The sequence below is a fragment of the Oryctolagus cuniculus genome, chromosome 3 (genome assembly GCF_051225735.1).
Source record: "Oryctolagus cuniculus isolate XC-2025 breed Fujian yellow rabbit chromosome 3, ASM5122573v1, whole genome shotgun sequence".
NCBI lineage: Eukaryota > Metazoa > Chordata > Mammalia > Lagomorpha > Leporidae > Oryctolagus > Oryctolagus cuniculus.
The window spans coordinates 81,571,357-81,590,284 of record NC_142869.1 but is presented as its reverse complement, the minus strand read 5'-3'; the positions used below and the strand labels follow the sequence as shown (position 1 = coordinate 81,590,284).

The following is an 18,928-nucleotide window of genomic DNA, read 5'->3' as shown; positions in this document are numbered from 1 at the left end:
CACCGCGGCTGGTGCGCTGCAGCCGGCGCACCGCGCCGATCTGATGGCAGGAGCCAGGTGCTTCTCCTGGTCTCCCATGGGGTGCAGGGCCCAAGTACTTGGGCCATCCTCCACTGCACTCCCTGGCCACAGCAGAGAGCTGGCCTGCAAGAGGGGCAACCAGGACAGAATCCGGCGCCCCAACCGGGACTAGAACCCCGTGTGCCGGCGCCGCAAGGCGGAGGATTAGCCTAGTGAGCCGCTGCGCTGGCCCCCCGCTCCTTTCTTAGCAGCCTTGTTTGTCTCAAAGAGGTCACACTTCTTGGCATCCCAGTTCTTTGAAAGAGCCACCCAGGCCTTCCTGGCTTTGCCATTCCATGCACTGCCATGCCCTCCTCTGTAATTCACTGTAATTCACACTGTACATCCTCCACCTTGCGGAGCTGGCGGATGGAAATGGGGGAGGGCATCTTTTTTCTTGCCTACTCCTTTTACCACCATGACAGTCACTGGACAGCAGAAAATACTAAACAATCACGTTAGAGCATTTAATCGACTTCCGTGTAGGAGTCCATACCTGTGTTAAGTGTCTCTCGTAAAGCACAGCAGTGAGGGAGAGGAGCCTCTTTCAGGGAACAAACACAGGTTACTCTTCAGGACACCCCGGACACACAGGCTGGGGATAAGCTCATCGTGAGAACCTTATCCGCATGCTTGCTCGGTCCAGTGGGCAGACTGATTTTAGTTCAACCACCTATGCAATGATACAGTCAACAGGTAGGAGGGAGGCCGGGGTCCAGTCCAAGGGTGCTGTGTCTTGAGCGGGACTTGTGCTGACGTGAAATTGGTGAGCTTGATGCCATTACTCAGATAAATAACCAGCAAGAAAGGAGCGGCAACGTTTTTCCAGTCTTTTCAACAAAATGCATCCTGAGTATATACTGAACCTGACCAAATTTTCAGCTCACTTTCAAACCCATCTGCGCTGAAGATGTCGGAAACGGAATTCTGACATACATGTAATTGACTTAAAAAACTGGGACAGGAAGAATAAAATTTCAGATGTTTTTTATTCAAAGGTTCTCAAAAGAAATGAAACAGAAAAAGCTAACAATCTGATCAAATGTACAGTTCAAAAATGTCTTTTGGCGTTTAACAACAAGTCCTAGGAAAGAAAACTACAGAGTTATCTTGAACCGGACAAATAAGTTACCACTGGCAAGTCTGTGGCACTAGTAAAACAAAAATAAAAAATTAACTCTCTTGATCATATAGATATCTCTATGAAAATCTTTTTTTTTCAATCTGTACAAAAGGTCTTTCTTCATAAATTAATTTTTTTATAATTTAATGGCTGTCTACTATGTGATGTTTAACTGATTTTTTTTTATGTACAGAGGTTATGTTTCCCAAATCTTACCCAGACGAGTATGGCACTTAGTTCAGACGATTCTAGCAGCAGGTATCCCCTCCCCTCTAACTCAGCTATCAGATTTCTGTCTTAACTAATGCAAAAATATCAAGTAGTGAGAGACCCAGGTTTGTAAATGTACTAAGTACACAGAGGGTGCTGCGTTCAGTCTGGACTTCGACAAAGCAGTAATATTCCAGGGAGCATAGAACCAATAATACCACAACTTTAAAAAAAAAAAAGGAAACAAAAACAAAAACAAAAACACATTTCTCTTATGACTATGTAATTTTCACTAGAATCTACACTTCTCAGAGCAGCAAGGACTTTTGAAACTATGAAATGTCACTGACATCTATAATCAAATACAAGCATAAAATTTCAGAACTAAAAAATACTCGAAAGAAATAACTGCTTAGCCCTAGCTCCTGAGCTAGGAGGATTTGGTCTGTGGAAACAGGGAGGGCCAGCAACCTGTCCCAGCACAAAAGAAAATAGACTCTGAGGTAGATAACTGATCATACACTGCTGACCAGGCAAAGTACACAGTTTTGGAAGACAACTTAATTGACCACCGCTTTGAAAACGTATGCAATTGCCTTAATAAAAGAGCTTTCGTAACAGTGAAGTATCTTCTATGTACTAAAGTAGAAAGAACTGTGTATTTATGAATCAGGAATTTCATAGTTTCAAAATTGATTTTCTTTACACTTGAACACTTGTAGTGATGATGTAAAGTGTGGCACTGCTTGGATCCAAATCTTCCTTCATGCTTTTTTTGTTTGTTTGTTTGTGTGTGTGTCCATACATCAATTCAAATTAGAAAACCTAAATGCAAAGGTACAAAAAAGGCACATTCTCCTAACGGCAAACTGGTCCGGCAAAAAAGAAACAGCACAGAAGATGGGATGCTGAGACGAGCTGGAGCTACTGGTTACTGGCTCTTCGGTCTTTGGTGAAGTTACCTTTAAAAGTGCCAAGTCATTTTGAGTTTTCAAATTTACCTAATAGAGAGAGAGAGCTAGTAGCCAATCGTTTTGCTTCGATTCATATCTCAGCTTACGTTTGAAGATAAATCCTTACTTTTAGCTTTTGCCATGTAGTTGCAGTAGCAACCGTTTTTTGTTTTTTTTTTTTTTTGTCTTTTTTTTTCTTTTTCCTTTTATCGGTTTGCCAGATCTCAGGCGTACTTCTCATTCTAAAGCACTATCATTAGTATAAAGGAGGACAACACATTCGGAGACTCCCCGCCCCCGCCCCCCGCCCCCAGCCCCGACACTACCTACACTAAATCTAGAACATCAAGTTAGGATTTTTTTTTTTCCTGAAAAAAAGGCAAAAAAGACTTTACATTGCATCATACAGCAGATATCCTAAATCAGTCAAACTATCAGAGGAAACTGTTGGCGTACAGCCTTACAAACAATTTACCCTATTAAAAGTTCCCCAGTCAGAAAATGTGTTTCACACAAAACATTTTTCCCTTCTTGCATTTCACTACCTTACACATTATGTGAAAAATCATTAAAAACACCTACTACGTATTTAAAAAAGCCAAAATTTCAGCAACTTTTATTGACTACCTTTTAAAAGCCCTATGCTGCTGTTTTACAAGGCATAATAGACCAGCTCATTTGGTCAAAGCATTCTACATCATTAGTTTGAACTAACTTTTACTGAAACAGCTACAGCATCAAAAGAGTTAAGGCAAATTGGAATTCATAGAAAAGGATAAGACACTTCACACTACGTGGAAAAAAAAAATGGAAAGCTAAGAAAAGAGACACTGACATCAACACTGAAGGTTCGCAACACTCGCACTGCAAGCACAGACCACCATGGGTGAAGTCAGACTATTTAAACTTCAGAAAGCCCATTTCATACAGCTGGGGAAAAAACACAAATTCAACACAAAATGAACAAAAACCACAAAAATCCGGTCATGCACTTGGATAAGTCTTCATGGTCTTTGTGCATACCCAGAAAATTGGAGTTTTCTTTTTTTTTCTGTTCTTTTTTCTTTTTTTCTTTTTTTTTCTTTTTTTTGCATTGTAACATTTGATAAAAATCTTTCATTTTTGTTTTTTCTTTTTCTTTTTTTTTCTTTTTTTTTTTACTAAAATAAACCTGTTCAGGGGAACAGCTACTAGATGAATTTAAGGGTTTTATGCACCTTATAGAACTTATAGCAAAAATAGTTTTAGTTGATTTCATTATAAATAACGTTTTCAAGAACCTGTGCAAAACTGTCAATAATTTCCTAAAGCACAATTGATCAGAAAAATCCATGATTGTTCAGCCTTCACACCCTTCTTCATGTAGAGAACACCCTTCTGTACATCTGGAAGAGAAAAAGAAAAGCTTCTTGTAGCCGAGGTGTAACACACCAGCAGACTTCCTCCGTGATCTCTGTTGTTTTAAAGAGATGCGTGTTTGAACAAGGGTGTGCTCATGGCTGGTGAAAGCCTGCTAAATGCAATCTGGAACCAACGGCCACTTTCAGTGTTTCCAGTCTGCCTTTTAAACTTGGGACTTGCAAGTTACCTTCTTCTCTCAGGGAACCACAGCCAAATTCATCTGGGTCTATTTATGCTACTGGGGCAATCCAGAAAATGGTTCTACACAGCTATTTTAATGTGTTCTGCATGGTAAAGTGAAGTATTCTGAAATCTGTGGTTCAAGAGAGAGCTGGGAATACGATCTCTGAACCTGTGGATAATGACATTAACACACAGTCACAGAGAGGATATTGCTAATCTTGCAATGCTAGATTGAGTGACATCTTTTGCTATCTCCCTTTAAATCAATGAATGCTAGAGTAATATAATAGAGGACACTTATACTGGAGGACAATTTTAGTAGAGGTGCTCCCTGATGCTGGACCATCTTTTGGGGAGTAAATATATATTTGACTTTAATGTAAATAATTCATAAAATCACTGATTTTAACATTCCAGTAAAATCGGATATGCTGGATATGGTCAAGGCAGTATGATCAAGTGAATCTGGGTTACTCTAAGCGACAGTTTGGTGAAAGAACCGCAGACTTCGCCTCATCTGAGCCCAGGGTTAAGGAGGCCTTCCCTCCTACCTCACAGCTACTTAGTGGGTTGAAAGGAATATGGAGAATGGTCATTAGACGTCTCCACAGCCACCTGCTGCTGACCACTCGCCTCCTACAACAAAGCAGAACAAACGAGACAGGTTAGCAATGACATCCACACTCCGCTGCTTAGGCTCGAGTCCAACAGCATTGTGCTTTAAAAACAGGCACTCTTGAAAGTGAATTTCAAAACGTCATATGGAACTTCCAAAGTGAATCCTTCCCCTGAGTAGTTGCAAAGAACCTTTCTTCCAAATGTTTGACTTATCCATTCTTCTCATGTTATAATTTATCAAACAAATCTTTTATCCCCTTATCCTCTGGGACCAGATGTGATTTTTTGGAACTCAGTATTTTCACATTCTTAGAACATGAAATATGGTACTTATATAAGACACCCCTCCCCCCCAGGAAGGTACAGTGCTGTACCTCTTAAATTTATTAATGGTTCAATACTGAAAGGCATGGATTAACACAGTAAATGGTATAAAGATTTCTGTCTTATCTCACTTCAAGTTGGGTTTTGCCATAGGCCAGGATTTTTGCTAAAGTAGGTATCAACAGAATTTTTATTTGCAAAATGTTGGGTGAGTTTCTGAAAAGGAATTTGAGGTTCTGGTAATGGTGGTTGTCAATAATTGCACAATTAGAATGAAACAAGGCAGTCCTATGGCTATTCCTGGAATTGGAATCTTTGGGATCTAGTGGGTGGGATCAAATGGACTGATGAATTTTCTTTGGATTTTAAGATTACTTTGCAGAAAAATGCTATGCTTTCTTCCCAACCTTAATGCAAATAACGGACTTCTTCTATACCAGTATCTTCTAATGCAAGAACTGTATGTTATTTAGCTACACTAACAGCCTCTATAGAATCAGGTATGGTTTTTTTTCTCATCCTGTTACAAGTTTTAAGTATCTTAATTACAACTGATTTCTTTGTCATTATTACTGATACACTCTATAGTTCTAGGATCACAAACTCCAGATTTATCTTAATGTGCTTGTGAACACCATTTCACAGGAGATAACACAGAACCTTAAAGGGGTATGAAGTGCACTACATGCTTGGGTGTAGCCTGATGTTGTTACCCTAATTTGTATGGAGAGAATTATATTTTAGAGATGAAGATGACACTGTAGGTTTGCCTTCCTCTAAGTCCAATTACTGATGCAAATGTTTGACTTTGGGTAGATTTTGCTTTGTGTTCTATTTAATTCACCAATTCCTGAAAATGCCATTACCGCCGGGTGATCTGTACTAACCTCAACAGGAACTGCTGTCGTCTGCATGTGCGGATACTGCGGCAAATAGGCTCCTTGCATAGCTGATGTTGCAGGCATGTACTGCAAACAAGAACAAGGTCAGGATGGGCAAAGGCAAGCCAAGGAAAACTCCCAGGCCCTGGGGAATTCTGAGATGGCTCTAGAGTACATGGAAGTCTGAAGAGAGAAACGTCAACAGGCCACTTGAAAGCTTAGCTAGTGTCCAGGTCAAGGACGGAAGGCAAAGGGAATGTTTTCTACTTAAAAGATGCAAACAGGTGAGGATCACTAGACTTTCTCATCCTCAGTAATTCAATGTTATTTTAGAAGATCTTTCTAAAAATATTATTTATTTTAGAGGCAGAGTTGGGGAGAGAGAAAGCACACGTGTGTGTGTGTGTGTGTGTGTGTGTGTGAGAGATCTTTCCTCTACTGGTTCATTCCCTAAAAGGCTGCAATGGACCAGGCCAAAGCCAAGAGCCTGAAACTTCACCCAGGTTTCTCACACAGATGGAAGAGGCCCAAGCACTTGGGCCACCCTCTGTTCTTTTAAGCCATCTCAGAGATAGGCTGATTTAAATGCATGTGGCCATATCTTACAATCTACCAGTTCAACTGAGTTCCCAGGACTTGGTGAAATAAGTCAGTACTAAGATTATGAGTCAATGTCCTCCAATTCCACAAAATAAGAAGTGCAGGAAAATTTTCTGCCTTTACTACCATGTATCATCTTGTATCTTGGTTACCACAGTATCATGAATGACACTAGCTATTAAAGGCTAGATGTGTGGGTGCAGATTGCAGTGAAGGGGAATAGATTTCCAGCTCATCAATTAATCAAAAAATAGCTGAATATTTACTTTCTAGAAGGCACTGAGTATGATAGGGAGGGGACTAGACATAATCTTCGTCATCACAGAGCCGGTGTTTGAAAGGGGAGCACTAGGTTGCACTGATTGACCCTCCTCTGTTTGCAGAGACATGTGATATTAATTTGCCACCTACTGTTCCGGTGCTGCCTAGTGACAGGTGACTCATCTGCTGGGCCAGGGGGCTGATCATCGATGCAGGCTGTAGTGACATGGTGTGCTCCATGGTGGGAGTCAACACGGCACCCTGGGGAGTTGAGACAAGCATGACATAAGACAAACAGGGAGTGTTAAGGTTCTGTAGTTACCTTTTGCAGAGGACAATCCCTGTGCTTATTATTAGCACATCCAAAGCAAAAATAACCTCCCTCAAACTTGCAAATGGGATCCTAAAGAATTTCCCAAAAATCTTCTAGCTTGCTCTTCCTGAGATTTTGTTAAGCATTAGGGGATATTCCATTTTGGCATTCTCTTCACAGAATTCCTGTGTTAACCCATAAACAGTTCTCCCTTTTCCTTCTCTTTAAAGAAAGCTAGTCCAGCAGGAAGAGCAATACCAGGAGACAAACTATGGTTATTGTTGGCTGTTTTTAAAACAAATAATATGATCAATATGGCATTTTGTTTAAAAAATGTTCTATAGTCATTTGGTTCAAGATTAGGTTGTTAGGATCAAGAATGCATTCTTTATTCACTTGGTATTTCCCACACATGTAAAGATGTTTTGGAGCTAGGACTGGGAAACCAATTAAAATATGGTTGATACTCCAATTCCAGATTCTTTTATTTGCAAAATAAAATGCTGGTCATTGCAAGTAAAATTGACCGTGTTTAAGAAAAGAGAGGAAAGGAAAAAATATCACCCATAACGCTGCCTTTTTAATACCACCGAGGTGAACAATGTCAGGATCCCACTACCCAGATTTGCAATCAGAGTCCATAAACAATTTCATAATGTGGGTTTGTGCTTTTAACTTAGCATGAACATTAACCAACTTACGGTATTACCATTTTTAATGATCATGTGGCATGCTGACTGTAAAAACCAAAGTCTAATTACCTAAACTTCTGAATTCTCTAATTTTTCCCCATATAATATGCCTATGGATTATACCAATGCTCGCATTTCTGCAATCATCCAATCACCCAAGAATGCAGGTATTCTGACACACTCTATAAATACTAAATACTAATATATGCTTTTGTATTGCCGCACCTGAAAATTAAAATAAATTTAATGCTATTTATTGGTAATGAGACTTATAGACAAGGGCAGAGGTAAGTCGTTTAAATCAGGCCACTTAAATCTGGGTGGTAAAATGTAATGAATTCTCAGAATCTTTAGCATACATTCCCAATGTCTCCTCAAAGATGTTATGCTGAAATATGTTCAGCCCTTGTCTACAGTTGCTATAAAAAAAAAAAAAGTGTGTGTCTGCTGGCGCCGCGGCTCAATAGGCTAATCCTCCGCCTTGCGGCGCCGGCACACCGGGTTCTAGTCCCGGTCGGGGCGCCGGATTCTGTCCCGGTTGCCCCTCTTCCAGGCCAGCTCTCTGCTGTGGCCAGGGAGTGCAGTGGAGGATGGCCCAAATGCTTGGGCCCTGCACCCCATGGGAGACTAGGAGAAGCACCTGGTTCCTGCCTTCGGATCAGCGCGGTGCGCCAGCCGCAGCGGCCATTGGAGGGTGAACCAACGGCAAAGGAAGACCTTTCTCTCTGTCTCTCTCTCTCACTGTCCACTCTGCCTGTCAAAAAAAAAAAAAAAAAAAAAAAAAAAAAGTGTGTGTCTGAGATATTAGTATATTTCATAAGAAAAAATAGGTGCACTATCAAAAGTAGAAATATGGAAATGACTCAGAAGCCAGAATACAGTGAGAAAAATCTCCTGGTCCGTTTCCCCATTCATCAGCACCTTCGGTAGAAGGCAGCATACTAGGAAGGTTTCAAAGCAAAAGGGGGTTGATTTCCAGTATTCCTTTTTTCCGTCGGTTCACCCTCCAATGGCCGCCGCACCACGCTGATCCGATGGCAGGAGCCAGGTCCTTATCCTGGTCTCCCATGAGGTGCAGGGCCCAAGTACTCGGGCCATCCTCCACTGCACTCCCTGGCCACAGCAGAGAGCTGGCCTGGAAGAGGGGCAACTGGGACAGAATCCGGCGCCCCGACCGGGACTAGAACCCGGTGTGCCGGCGCCACAAGGCGGAGGATTAGCCTAGTGAGCTGCGGCGCCGGCCGTCCAGTATTCCAAAACAGAATTCATGGAGTCTCAGGGCCACAGATTACTGGGAGCTGGTGTAGATTAGTGGATGCAAGTGAGTGTGCATGTGTATAGATCACCCAACACACCTATGGGTGTCATCAAAAAGCTCTTCTCCTGTGGTATCACCTAAACATGGTTTATCTGACTCTGAAAGGTCATCTCAGTAGTGTCTTTTGCAGAACTTCTTACCCTGCATTGCTGTGTTCATACACAGCAGCCACTTCAGGAGGCAGCCCGAGACAAATCCCGGTCTTATCTAGGGCCCAGAGTAGAGTTCTCTTCCTAAGCAACCACTTGGTTTTATCTTACAAATATTGTCAGCTGCCCTGCTTATCAAGGTTTCCATTTTGCATTGCTTAGTAGAAAGCTTAGGTCCAAATCTCTGGCCTTCTCACGGCAAGCACGTAGCTCCTGGTAGGCATTCTTAGCTTTATGTGGGACTTTGTTCTCTTATTTTTCAACTTTCTAGATCTCTGCTGTAATTCAAAACTGAATTTTGTGTATCTTTGAAAAATGCATTAAATAACATGATATAATAAGAACAACAAATGCTCATGCCACTCAAGAAACTACATTTGTTATTTACCAAAGGATGCATTACCATTGTGGAGTTAATCATTTTCTTGGAGAGGCTAAATAATACTGATGAAAATTTCAACCTTAATTTTCAGCTTTATATTTGTACTAAACAAAATGAAGAAATTGAGAGATGTTTTATCTCAAGTGCTGTAAAAAAATTTAGCTACTCAACTGAATGATCTGCTACTGAACTGGAATGAGCTAAGAAAACACTGTGCTGCTTCAAGTACAATGTGTCTTAAATTCTCACAGAATATGGAACTTAGGGTCTACTACCAGTTTGAAGACAGGGTGAGTGGAAATTTTATAGGGAATGTCAACATTCTCATATCCCATGCTTGACATTTCATAAACCCTACACCTCCTTTGGAGAACCGAGACTACAGATACACCGCTTACTGGCGAAGCACAAAGTGATTAAGATGAAAAACTTACAGGGTGCTGGAGAATATATGGTTGAGGTTGCATCCAAGAAGGACTTTGCACCTGGAAAAGGGAGTATATGAAAGAAATACTGATGCACATTGCAAGGCTTAGTTACTTCTCTACATCTCTTTTAGTCATGTTAAAGTCTACAGAAGGAAAATAAGGAAACAATACTATCAATGATTAAAAAGATGAAGGCAGTTAGAATTCTTGGCAAACCGGTCACTCTGAATGGGATGAAATGATCATTTAGAACCAATTTCTATTTGCCCACTCAAGAAGTATTTACTAAGTATCAGGCACCAAAGAGGGAAAATGAGTAAGACAAGGGTCCCACCCTGGAGAAATTTACTGTCAAGGCAAGGGAGATGGGCAAGTAAACAACTCAAATAAATTAGTACAAAGTATTAAAATCAAGTATGAGCTAGGTGCTTTAGGAATACAGATGGATAAGGATTAATACCAGCACATCTTATTAGAAACAAACCCTTAAAGTATGTGCTTATTTGATGAGAATAACCAAATTCAATCTCTTTGATACCCACGCTATTAGGTTTCAGAAATTTTGTATGGTGGTCAACAATTTCTAGTTAATGGGGGCAATAAAAAATCTGAAGTTCAGATTTAGGAAATTAAACATTGGTATCTAGATCTTGACATCTACAGAAGGGCATCTAACAGCAGACCCTCTGAAGTGAAAAATAAAATGCGAGAGTCAGGTTTGGTGGCAGGAAAGAAAGAGTACAGGCAGCCACTCAAGACAAAGACTTCTCAGTTTTTTTTTTTTTTTTCTTTCGATGCCCAGACCTTTCCAGAGTCTATGTAATATTAAAGAAATTGCATTTTCTAATTTCTTAACAACAAAACCCTCCTGTATCTTATCCCCTATTGTTAACTTCAGAGGTTCTATAGAGAGGATATGGGAAAGCCATGGGGGAAGAATGTATTGTGATTTACCTTGATAGCAGAGCCCCGATACTTGCTTTCTCTGGTTTCCTTTGCCACCTAAGGCAGACCAAAGTTAAGTGCTTCTGCCTTGTTAACATTTCAGTTATCTGGACTGTAGCCTTTCCCCACTGGGGTTCTGGTGGTTTCTTGCAGATGTGAATTTCTCAACTCCAATTGCATAAGCATAGGGTGGTTTAGTGGAGAAAGGCCCACTCCCAGAAGAGTCGTACAGGGCCCTCACTGGACAAATCACGGGAGGCAAGCAGCTTTCTATAGACCCCAGTATGGGCCAGAGGTCCCATTTTTCATATGCTTCAGAGGCCTCAATAATTTAATAGCTTACAGCATTATGGGGTTAAGGAGCTAAGACATCTAATCCAATTTTCCTTCTTAAGCAGCAAATCGGCTGCTGTCAATTTCTATTCCTCAATTTTTCCTAATTATAAAATGGGAATAATAATCTATGCTCTATACAGTCTTTGCCATTGGTTTGTAACCTCTTGCAGGTCATTGATCCTTTGGAATACCTGAAGAAAGAAAGACCCTTTCCCCTAACTAATTGCAGACACACAAAATACATTCTGCCAACAGTTTAAGGGGGATCACAGGCCACTTCAAGCTCACTCATTGACCAAATTTGGTCACTAAACTTAAGGGGTTGCGCTATCAGTCTGAGATGCGATAGCGCCAAGTGTCAAGTAAATACAATGAAAGTCCACATGGGTCTGAGAGAAGCACGATTGCCCAGGAGGGGAAATTAGGCCTTTGAAATACGCTCTTACCAGTGAGCCATATCAGATCCACTACCAACACTGGTCTTTGTTTTGTGAAATGATTCTGTGAACCAAATGTACATCGCTCTCAGAATAGAGAGAGAAAATGGCAGAGAGATGCTTTCATAGCTATAATATATGTAGCAACATAAATTAATATGTATCATCTTTCACTTGCCTGACAATGTGCTTACATGTGTCTAAAGGAGAGTTTCCACGTTCAGATAGTTAGGAAAGAGGTCTATTTTTTACTATCAGACATACAAGTTGTCAATAGGGAAAATCTGCCAAATAGCAGACGTCACTGAGTCTCATGTGGACAAGAAAAACAGTAGGAATCTTAAGTCTAAAACAATTAAAAGGCCTTAAATGAGTGACTACTATATCTAGCAGGCAGAAGCACCAGAATAAGGGACATTAACAACCTGAGAAAATGAGTGACAATTCAAGGCAAGGAGAGTAAAAGGCCTTAGAAGGTGAGGGAGGCTCTGAAGAGTACTGCAGTGTTCCAGCACTTCTGATAGCTTCTCTCTCATTCAAAGCCATTTTTTTGTTTTTGTTTTTAGACAGAACTGGTTTAAGCTGGCCAATCCATTATTTTAAAAGTATACTGACTATGCTCTTAAGAGTTTCATTCCGCTCTTCTCCCTGAAGTCTATGAGATAAACTTATTATCCCCATTTTACAGATGAGGAAACTGAGGCTCACAGACGTGAAAATAAGTGACTAGATTAGATATTGCAGTCCCCTAACCCCCGGAAATCAGGACTACAACATCTAATGCAATGGTTTTAAAAATAAGAATATATAAAAATTTTGTTTAGTCACACAAGATCCCAACAGTCAACAAAAGAGAACTCTACTCCCACATGTGTGCAATTTAACTCCATTATAATGTTCCTGTCTGGACTAAGGCAGTAACCCTGTTAGAGGTACTCTGATAGAGGAGAAGAAATCATGTAACACCATGGGTTCAGGGAGAATAGAGAGCTAATCCTGCAATCAAATCAAATCATTGTTATAACAAGCTGCTTAATAAGATTTTGCTTCTAATGTGGGAATGAACTTAAAGGTAAAGCTTCCTTGCAAAAGAACCTAAACAGTCATCATTTTTTTTGTCTTCAAAATCCTTCTGCATTGTCATACACTGGTACTTAATAGAGATATCTGTGTAGTAGCATGTCTACCTGTTTTTTTTTTTTTTTTTTTTTTTTTTTCAGTATCTACTGATGAATAAATAAAAGCAAAAGTAGGCTCTATGCTGTATTCCACCTAGTGGTAATTCTCTTAGCTTGGGATTTCTGAGACAGGTTCTGCCGGGGAGGAGCAATTTGGGTTCATCCCAATTCTAAAATGCAGTGATTCCAAGGACTCACAGCTGACAACCATTTTCCCTGGCTTTTACATTCTCCTACACGTAAGTCACTCTGCCAAGTAAGAAAAGCAGCTTACTCTGAATTGGGTATCTAAGCTGCATAACATTTGACTTAAATTCCATTATAAAATGTTCGAAATTTTAAGACACATAAAAATGGAGCAGAGATTCAGGGTGCACATGTTGTCACACTGCTGATGAATCCTAAAGGTACAAACCTGGTAGGCAGATACAGGAGATGCAATATAGGGTGTAATAGAAGTTTGAGTGATCATTCGGTTTGTAGCAATACTGTATGGTGAAGGGTAAAATCTAGAACAAACACAAAAGCCTTTATTAAGTAATCCTTAAAGAGAATAAACCATGGAACAAATGTCTGGCATTTTCTACCTTCACACCGTCCCTCAGCCATTATGCATTATGACATACCCGTTCTGTATAGCAGCTGTAGTTGGGTCATAAGTAAGTGTCATTCCAGCCTATAGGAAAGAGAAAGACATGTGAACATTCATCTGTAAAGGCATGATTCCAAAATTCTACGTGACTTTCTGTTAGCCAAAAATAATTACAACCTCAGTAATGAGAATTCAGCTCCAGACCTGGGCTATTTCATATGGTAACCCTTAGCCACATGAGGCTATTTAAAATTAAATGGAAAAGTCAACCTCTCCAGTATATACTCCAGTATAGCTACCTTTCCAGTGCTCGGAAAGCTGTATGTAATTGGCTAGTGGGACGCTATCATTGGGCAGTACAGATTCTCAAACATTTTCCCCATTCTTGGGCCACTAAGTTGTGTTGTTTTTGTTTTTTTTTTTTTTTAAATAACCATTCACTGAAAATAAACATGGGGAAGTAGAAGCCCAACATTTTATAAAGAATTTTTTAAGAAGAAAACTCAGTCAATAGACTGAGGCAACAAAAGGGTCAATGACAAACTATTAATTTTAACGATGGTATTTTGGATAATTTCTGGATATTATAAACATCAAGCCATTTAAAGGATTTTAATGTCTAAATCATGACATAAAAACCCAAAACACTTGTGAATTTCTTAGGGCAATTCAGAATGCTCCTTTACTTTTGTACCTAGCTGGTTCTACCCACCCATCTGGAACAGCAACACTCTGCTGGCAATCTACACACTGGGAGGAGTTTCATCTTGTATCACTTAAAATCTTAAATATTTTTAAGACTTTATCTGAAAGGCAGAGATGGAGCAGGGAGAGTCAGAGTACCGCTATCCACTGGTTCACCCCCTGAATGGCTGCAATGGCCAGGGCTGGTCCTGGATCTTCCACTTGGGTGGCAGGAGCTGTTCCAGCTACTTAAGCCATCACAGGCTGCTGCTCAAGGTGCTTGCATTTGCAGCAAGGTAGAATTGGGAGTGCGGCTGGCACTTGAATGAGGGCATTCAGTATGGGATTGGGACATCCCAAGCTGGATCCTAACCACTATGCCAAGTGCCTGCACCGTGACATCACTGGATTTTAACATACCAGCAGGCAGGTTTCACTTAGGCGCCTACTGTTTTCAGAAGCGCAGCAGCCAAATCAAGATGCCTTTGGTGCAACCGTGCATGTGACTTCCCGGACTACACACCCACACTAAAGTTTCAAGAAAGGACTTACAAGTCTCACCTCTCCTTCTCTATGCCATGCTCTTCCATTAGGGATGTATTTGTTTGGGTTCTGTCTTTTCTTCTGTCCTCCATCCGCAAACTTACACAATAACGGCTCTGTAGGAGCTGAGCAAACAGGGAAAACCAATATGAAACCACAATTCTATGTGTGTGTGGATGACAAAATGTAATTGGATTTCTTTTTTTAATAGGAGCAGTGTTAGGGCTATGTGGGAATTGATAGAACACTTTAAGGCAGAAGTTAACTCAGATCCTTATAAACTTACCCACTAGTGAAAAACACAGCACAGAATAGCACACTGGCTGTTATTTCCAGACCAGAGTTTAATGAAATCATTTAAAGAACTACTCTGAGGAAGCAAAAGAATCCTTCAATTCGCTCTGTGCTTTTTTCTGTGCAGACACTTCCCTTTACTCTGGGCCCACTCCAGTTCCACCTCTCACAGTCACCAGCACCACCACATGCAGATAGCAGTACGCCGCCTCCCTCCCCAGGGCAGAAAGCTCTGGGCCTCTACTACAGACAAGCCCCTTGGTAAGTCTGACACCATGTCTTTATTCCCCAAATTCAGAAAGACAGGCGAGTGTGATTACTGGTTTCCATCTCTTTCCCCCTCTAGAAGTGAGCCTGAGGGGGCCAGTGACCCGGTGGGTTTCGCCTTGCGTGAGAGGCTGGCCCTCTGTAGGTTCTTACTACACCCTGGCTGAATCAACACCTGGATGCAAGCAGATCTCATCTGCTGGGGAAAAGCTGGAAACACCTGGCCACCCTGATGAACCGTTTCGTTCTATGCCTTTCATCATTCCACTGGGTGTTGCTTTACGACATCTCCCTCTCAGAAAATGAGCCGCAGAGAATCCAAGAAACGAACACAGGAAAGCAAAAGATGTGGAGAGCGTAAAGGCGATCTGTCCATTAGGATTAAGAAAAAGAGGGAAGTACAGCACCCTGGGGCACTCTGGAGTTTTCCTTTTCCTTTGCTTTGCTGTAGAGGAAACCACAGTGTGTCCCCGAGGGCTGTGCATTTTCCTGTCCTCTTCCAGTTAATGCAATAAAGGCGCTCACACCTTCCTGTCTGGTTCCCACATTTCATCCTTTGTTTACCATACAACCATCATCACTGCTTTCAAAGTTAAATAACCATGAAGAGAAAAACATTATTTGTGGAAAATTCACTCTTGTCTCCTCTGCCTCTTATTATCCTAATTCATCTCTTCTTTTATATCATTACTACCCACCCACTAATCACAGGGTAGAAGTTAAAGTGTCTCTCAACACTTCTTTGCCAACAGAACAAATACTCACAGTAAGTCTTTCTTGGGGAGCTGGCTAGGCTGCAGCTGGAACCCCTTTTTTTCCTCCCGAGTATGAACCAACCCAGAGGGATGGGCTAGTTGTGAGCTCACTTCTGAATGGAAACTGTACTATGGGTCCCAGGAGCTAAGAGCGAAAATGTTGGGTGCTGGTGAGCGCGTCGCCTCACGCCAGCTCCCCCAGCACACGCTGGGCTTTCCTATACACGGAACTTCAATTTAAGGCATAGTGGCACAGTTGGTAAAACCACCTCCTGGGACACCAGCATCCCACACGGGTGCCAGCTTGTGTCCTAGGAAAGCAGCAGAAGACGGCCCAGGTGCTTGCCCCCTGCACCCATGTGGGAGATCAGGAAGAAGTTCCTGGCTCCTGGCTTTGGCCTGGCCCAGCCCCAACTGCTGCAGTGAACCAGCAGATGGAAGATCTCTCTCTTTTTACCTCTCTAATGCTCTCGTTCAAATAAGTTTTTTTTTTTTTTTAAAGGGTAAGTGTTGGTGATGAAAAAAGGACTAGGGGCCAATGCCCAGACCATAAACTACACTACTTGCCTTTTCAGAAAACAGGTGTTGACTTTTGAAAATTTCTGCTTTCACCAAAAGTCACAGAAGGCAAACCAAATAAATGAAATGGAATGAAATCTTTTGCATCCCTGATGACACTTAAAAAAAAAAAAACCAAAATCTTTCAAATAAAAACCTTTTTTAAAATGAGTGATTTGAAAGATTTACAGAGCGCTCTTCCCATCCACTGGTTGCACTGGTTCCCTCCCCGCTCTGGAAGTTCACTGCTCCAGGTGTGGATGGATGTAGGCAATGCCTCCCTGATGTGCGCCGAAGCTCAACGTAGTCCTATCACATTTTTCATTCATCTGCACTCTGCCCACTCAAGATAAAGAAATCCTAAGCGACAACAAAGCCTGCTGAAAATACATGACAATGAGGTAAACAAGTGAGTGCTGACATGTTTGCAAATGTATCATTTAAAGTGAAACAACTGGAACAGACGTAGTTAAATCTTTGAAAAATGAATTCTAACTACTCCATGATTTTATGCTGTCATTAAGATTGTTTCCTCCATAAGCAAAAATGGTATGTAGTTAAAACAGTCTGTATGCTGGCAGTGTCCCCTGTCCTAGGAAAGCTACTGTTTCATTTTAAACAATGAGAGCCGATAGAAATGACACCTTTTTCAGATAGCTGCAGGCCCCTTGTTTCAAGGAAATGGGAGTGTCCCAGTATTCCATGTGTGGCAATATCAAATACTAACTGCTTCTTTCCTGTATTAAAATTTTTCTTTGGTCCATTTAGCAGGTGAAATTTGTATCGAGTATGTGTCCTGTATGTGCCACAATCACACAAGCAGGGTGTACAGTGGTTGATAAAACAGGGTCCCTGCTTTCACGGGGCATTTAGCTTAAGCAGGATGAGAGTGAACCACGTCTTAGGACAGCCATGTGCTCACTTATGGGACAGAACACTGTCGATAGCATTTAGAGGTTTCTAATAAAAATGTTACCCAGAAGCAAAATACTTGTGACGCAGGAGCAGCTGCACTTCTACAGTGGCTGCTGGTGCCCTGGGTGACAGTATCAGAAGCAGAGTAGCCCTGTGAGGTCTTCAGGACTTATTTCTGTGTGCTCTAGGGAAGCAAACTGTAGAGGCTGAAGAAATTTCCAGGTACTGTCGGCGGCAGAAAGGCCTGCCTTCTTGTAACTGATACTCATGTGGCCTTTAGGAGGCTGCTGGGCAAAGGTTAGCTGACTTCAACAAGACTGCTGGGTCGGAACACAGAACCCCACGTCCTGTGTCATGGCCCACTCACTCATTTTTAAGGGCGTGTGAGAAACGAGATCCCCTCATTTGAGCAGCAGCTCCTGTGCCTTCTGCCAAACTGGGGTGGTTCCTCGTTTGCCTTTGGAGCTGACACACAGGTGGCAGGTTGAGAACTTGGAAGAACCTGTATGATGCCAGCCTCTTCTGCATGAGGGACACGGCAGCTGGCCTCTTGGGTTGCTTTTCGGAAGGGAAATATTGGAGGCCTGACACATGGAAAAGGAATTGCCATATAAATTAAAAAATATGTAACAGCTAATCAGTTTTCAGAGATCCCTTCCCAAGATAGCAACTCTGCTTTATTGTGTAACAACAACAGCTGCAAAGAATTTTGACAAATGATGAGTGACTTAAGATAAATACCCACATTCAAGTGACAGAAAAACTGTATGAACTACCCCCTTGTCAGTGTTGCCTAACGGGCAGAATACCTAGGCTGAACTTCCCCGTAGCTGATCATGACCTTCTGGATCTGTAAAGGTTACGCTGCACCTGTGGAGGAGCTCTCGTGGCAGACTCTCCTCCTCATCACCCTCACCAGGCCAACAGGAACCTGGACTTCCAAAAGCTCGACAGCTGGAGTGTTACCTGGAGCGTTTGTTCAAAGCCCTCGGCGACACCACACATGTAAACACTGATCTAAAATGTTTTAGACCACTGACAACCATCTAGCAGCCTTGCTGGATTCTCCAATGTGCCCTCCATAGAGCTTTGCGAGAGAAAGATGTTTTACAAATGCCTGATGGTGTGCAGTACTGACGACACTCACAGCCCTAAGACACTGCGCGTCACATGGGTGATGCCCATAATGACTTGCTGTACACCAAGCATTTTCCTTACCTATCTTCTGAGGCTCCAGCGCTATGCTCATGTGGGCTTAAAAGTCTGTCCTGGACACAAGGGTGCTGCAGAAAGCTCATGAAAAATGGAATTCAAAGACATCTGATGTAAAAAGTATTTTGAACTTCAAAATTCATCAAAGGCATGTATAGTGTGAAAACTACTCACGGATCTCAACAACTTTTGGTACCAAAAACATCTTCAAGTTGCATTTCCACACACTTTTTGAAGTACCCTTGAATTCAGACTAAAAAATCACTTCTAGAATGCACGCTTTGAGGAAGCAGGGCGGCTCGTGATTTGCTCTCCT

At 41.6% G+C, this 18,928-nt stretch overlaps 1 protein-coding gene across 16 annotated transcripts in view; it reads right to left on the bottom strand.

Annotated features, from left to right (window-relative positions):
- Window positions 1-1,030: 1,030 nt before the first annotated feature.
- Window positions 1,031-18,928, bottom strand: part of RBMS1 (RNA binding motif single stranded interacting protein 1) — a 239,176-nt gene continuing 221,278 nt past the window's right edge. For 4 of the 16 annotated variants that reach the window (XM_051849537.3, XM_051849535.3, XM_051849536.3 and 1 more), the window contains exons 7-15: window positions 14,621-14,736; window positions 13,419-13,468; window positions 13,208-13,301; window positions 10,851-10,898; window positions 9,903-9,953; window positions 6,765-6,875; window positions 5,760-5,840; window positions 4,482-4,566; window positions 1,031-3,731 (exon numbers count right to left, since the gene is read on the bottom strand). In XM_051849537.3, coding sequence (XP_051705497.1) covers window positions 4,489-4,566; window positions 5,760-5,840; window positions 6,765-6,875; window positions 9,903-9,953; window positions 10,851-10,898; window positions 13,208-13,301; window positions 13,419-13,468; window positions 14,621-14,736 — 629 coding nt within the window. In that variant the 3' untranslated portion in view covers window positions 1,031-3,731; window positions 4,482-4,488. The remainder of the gene's footprint in view (window positions 3,732-4,481; window positions 4,567-5,759; window positions 5,841-6,764; window positions 6,876-9,902; window positions 9,954-10,850; window positions 10,899-13,207; window positions 13,302-13,418; window positions 13,469-14,620; window positions 14,737-18,928) is intronic. The other 12 variants (XM_070070768.2, XM_070070766.2, XM_070070767.2 and 9 more) reach the window with 3 other exon arrangements.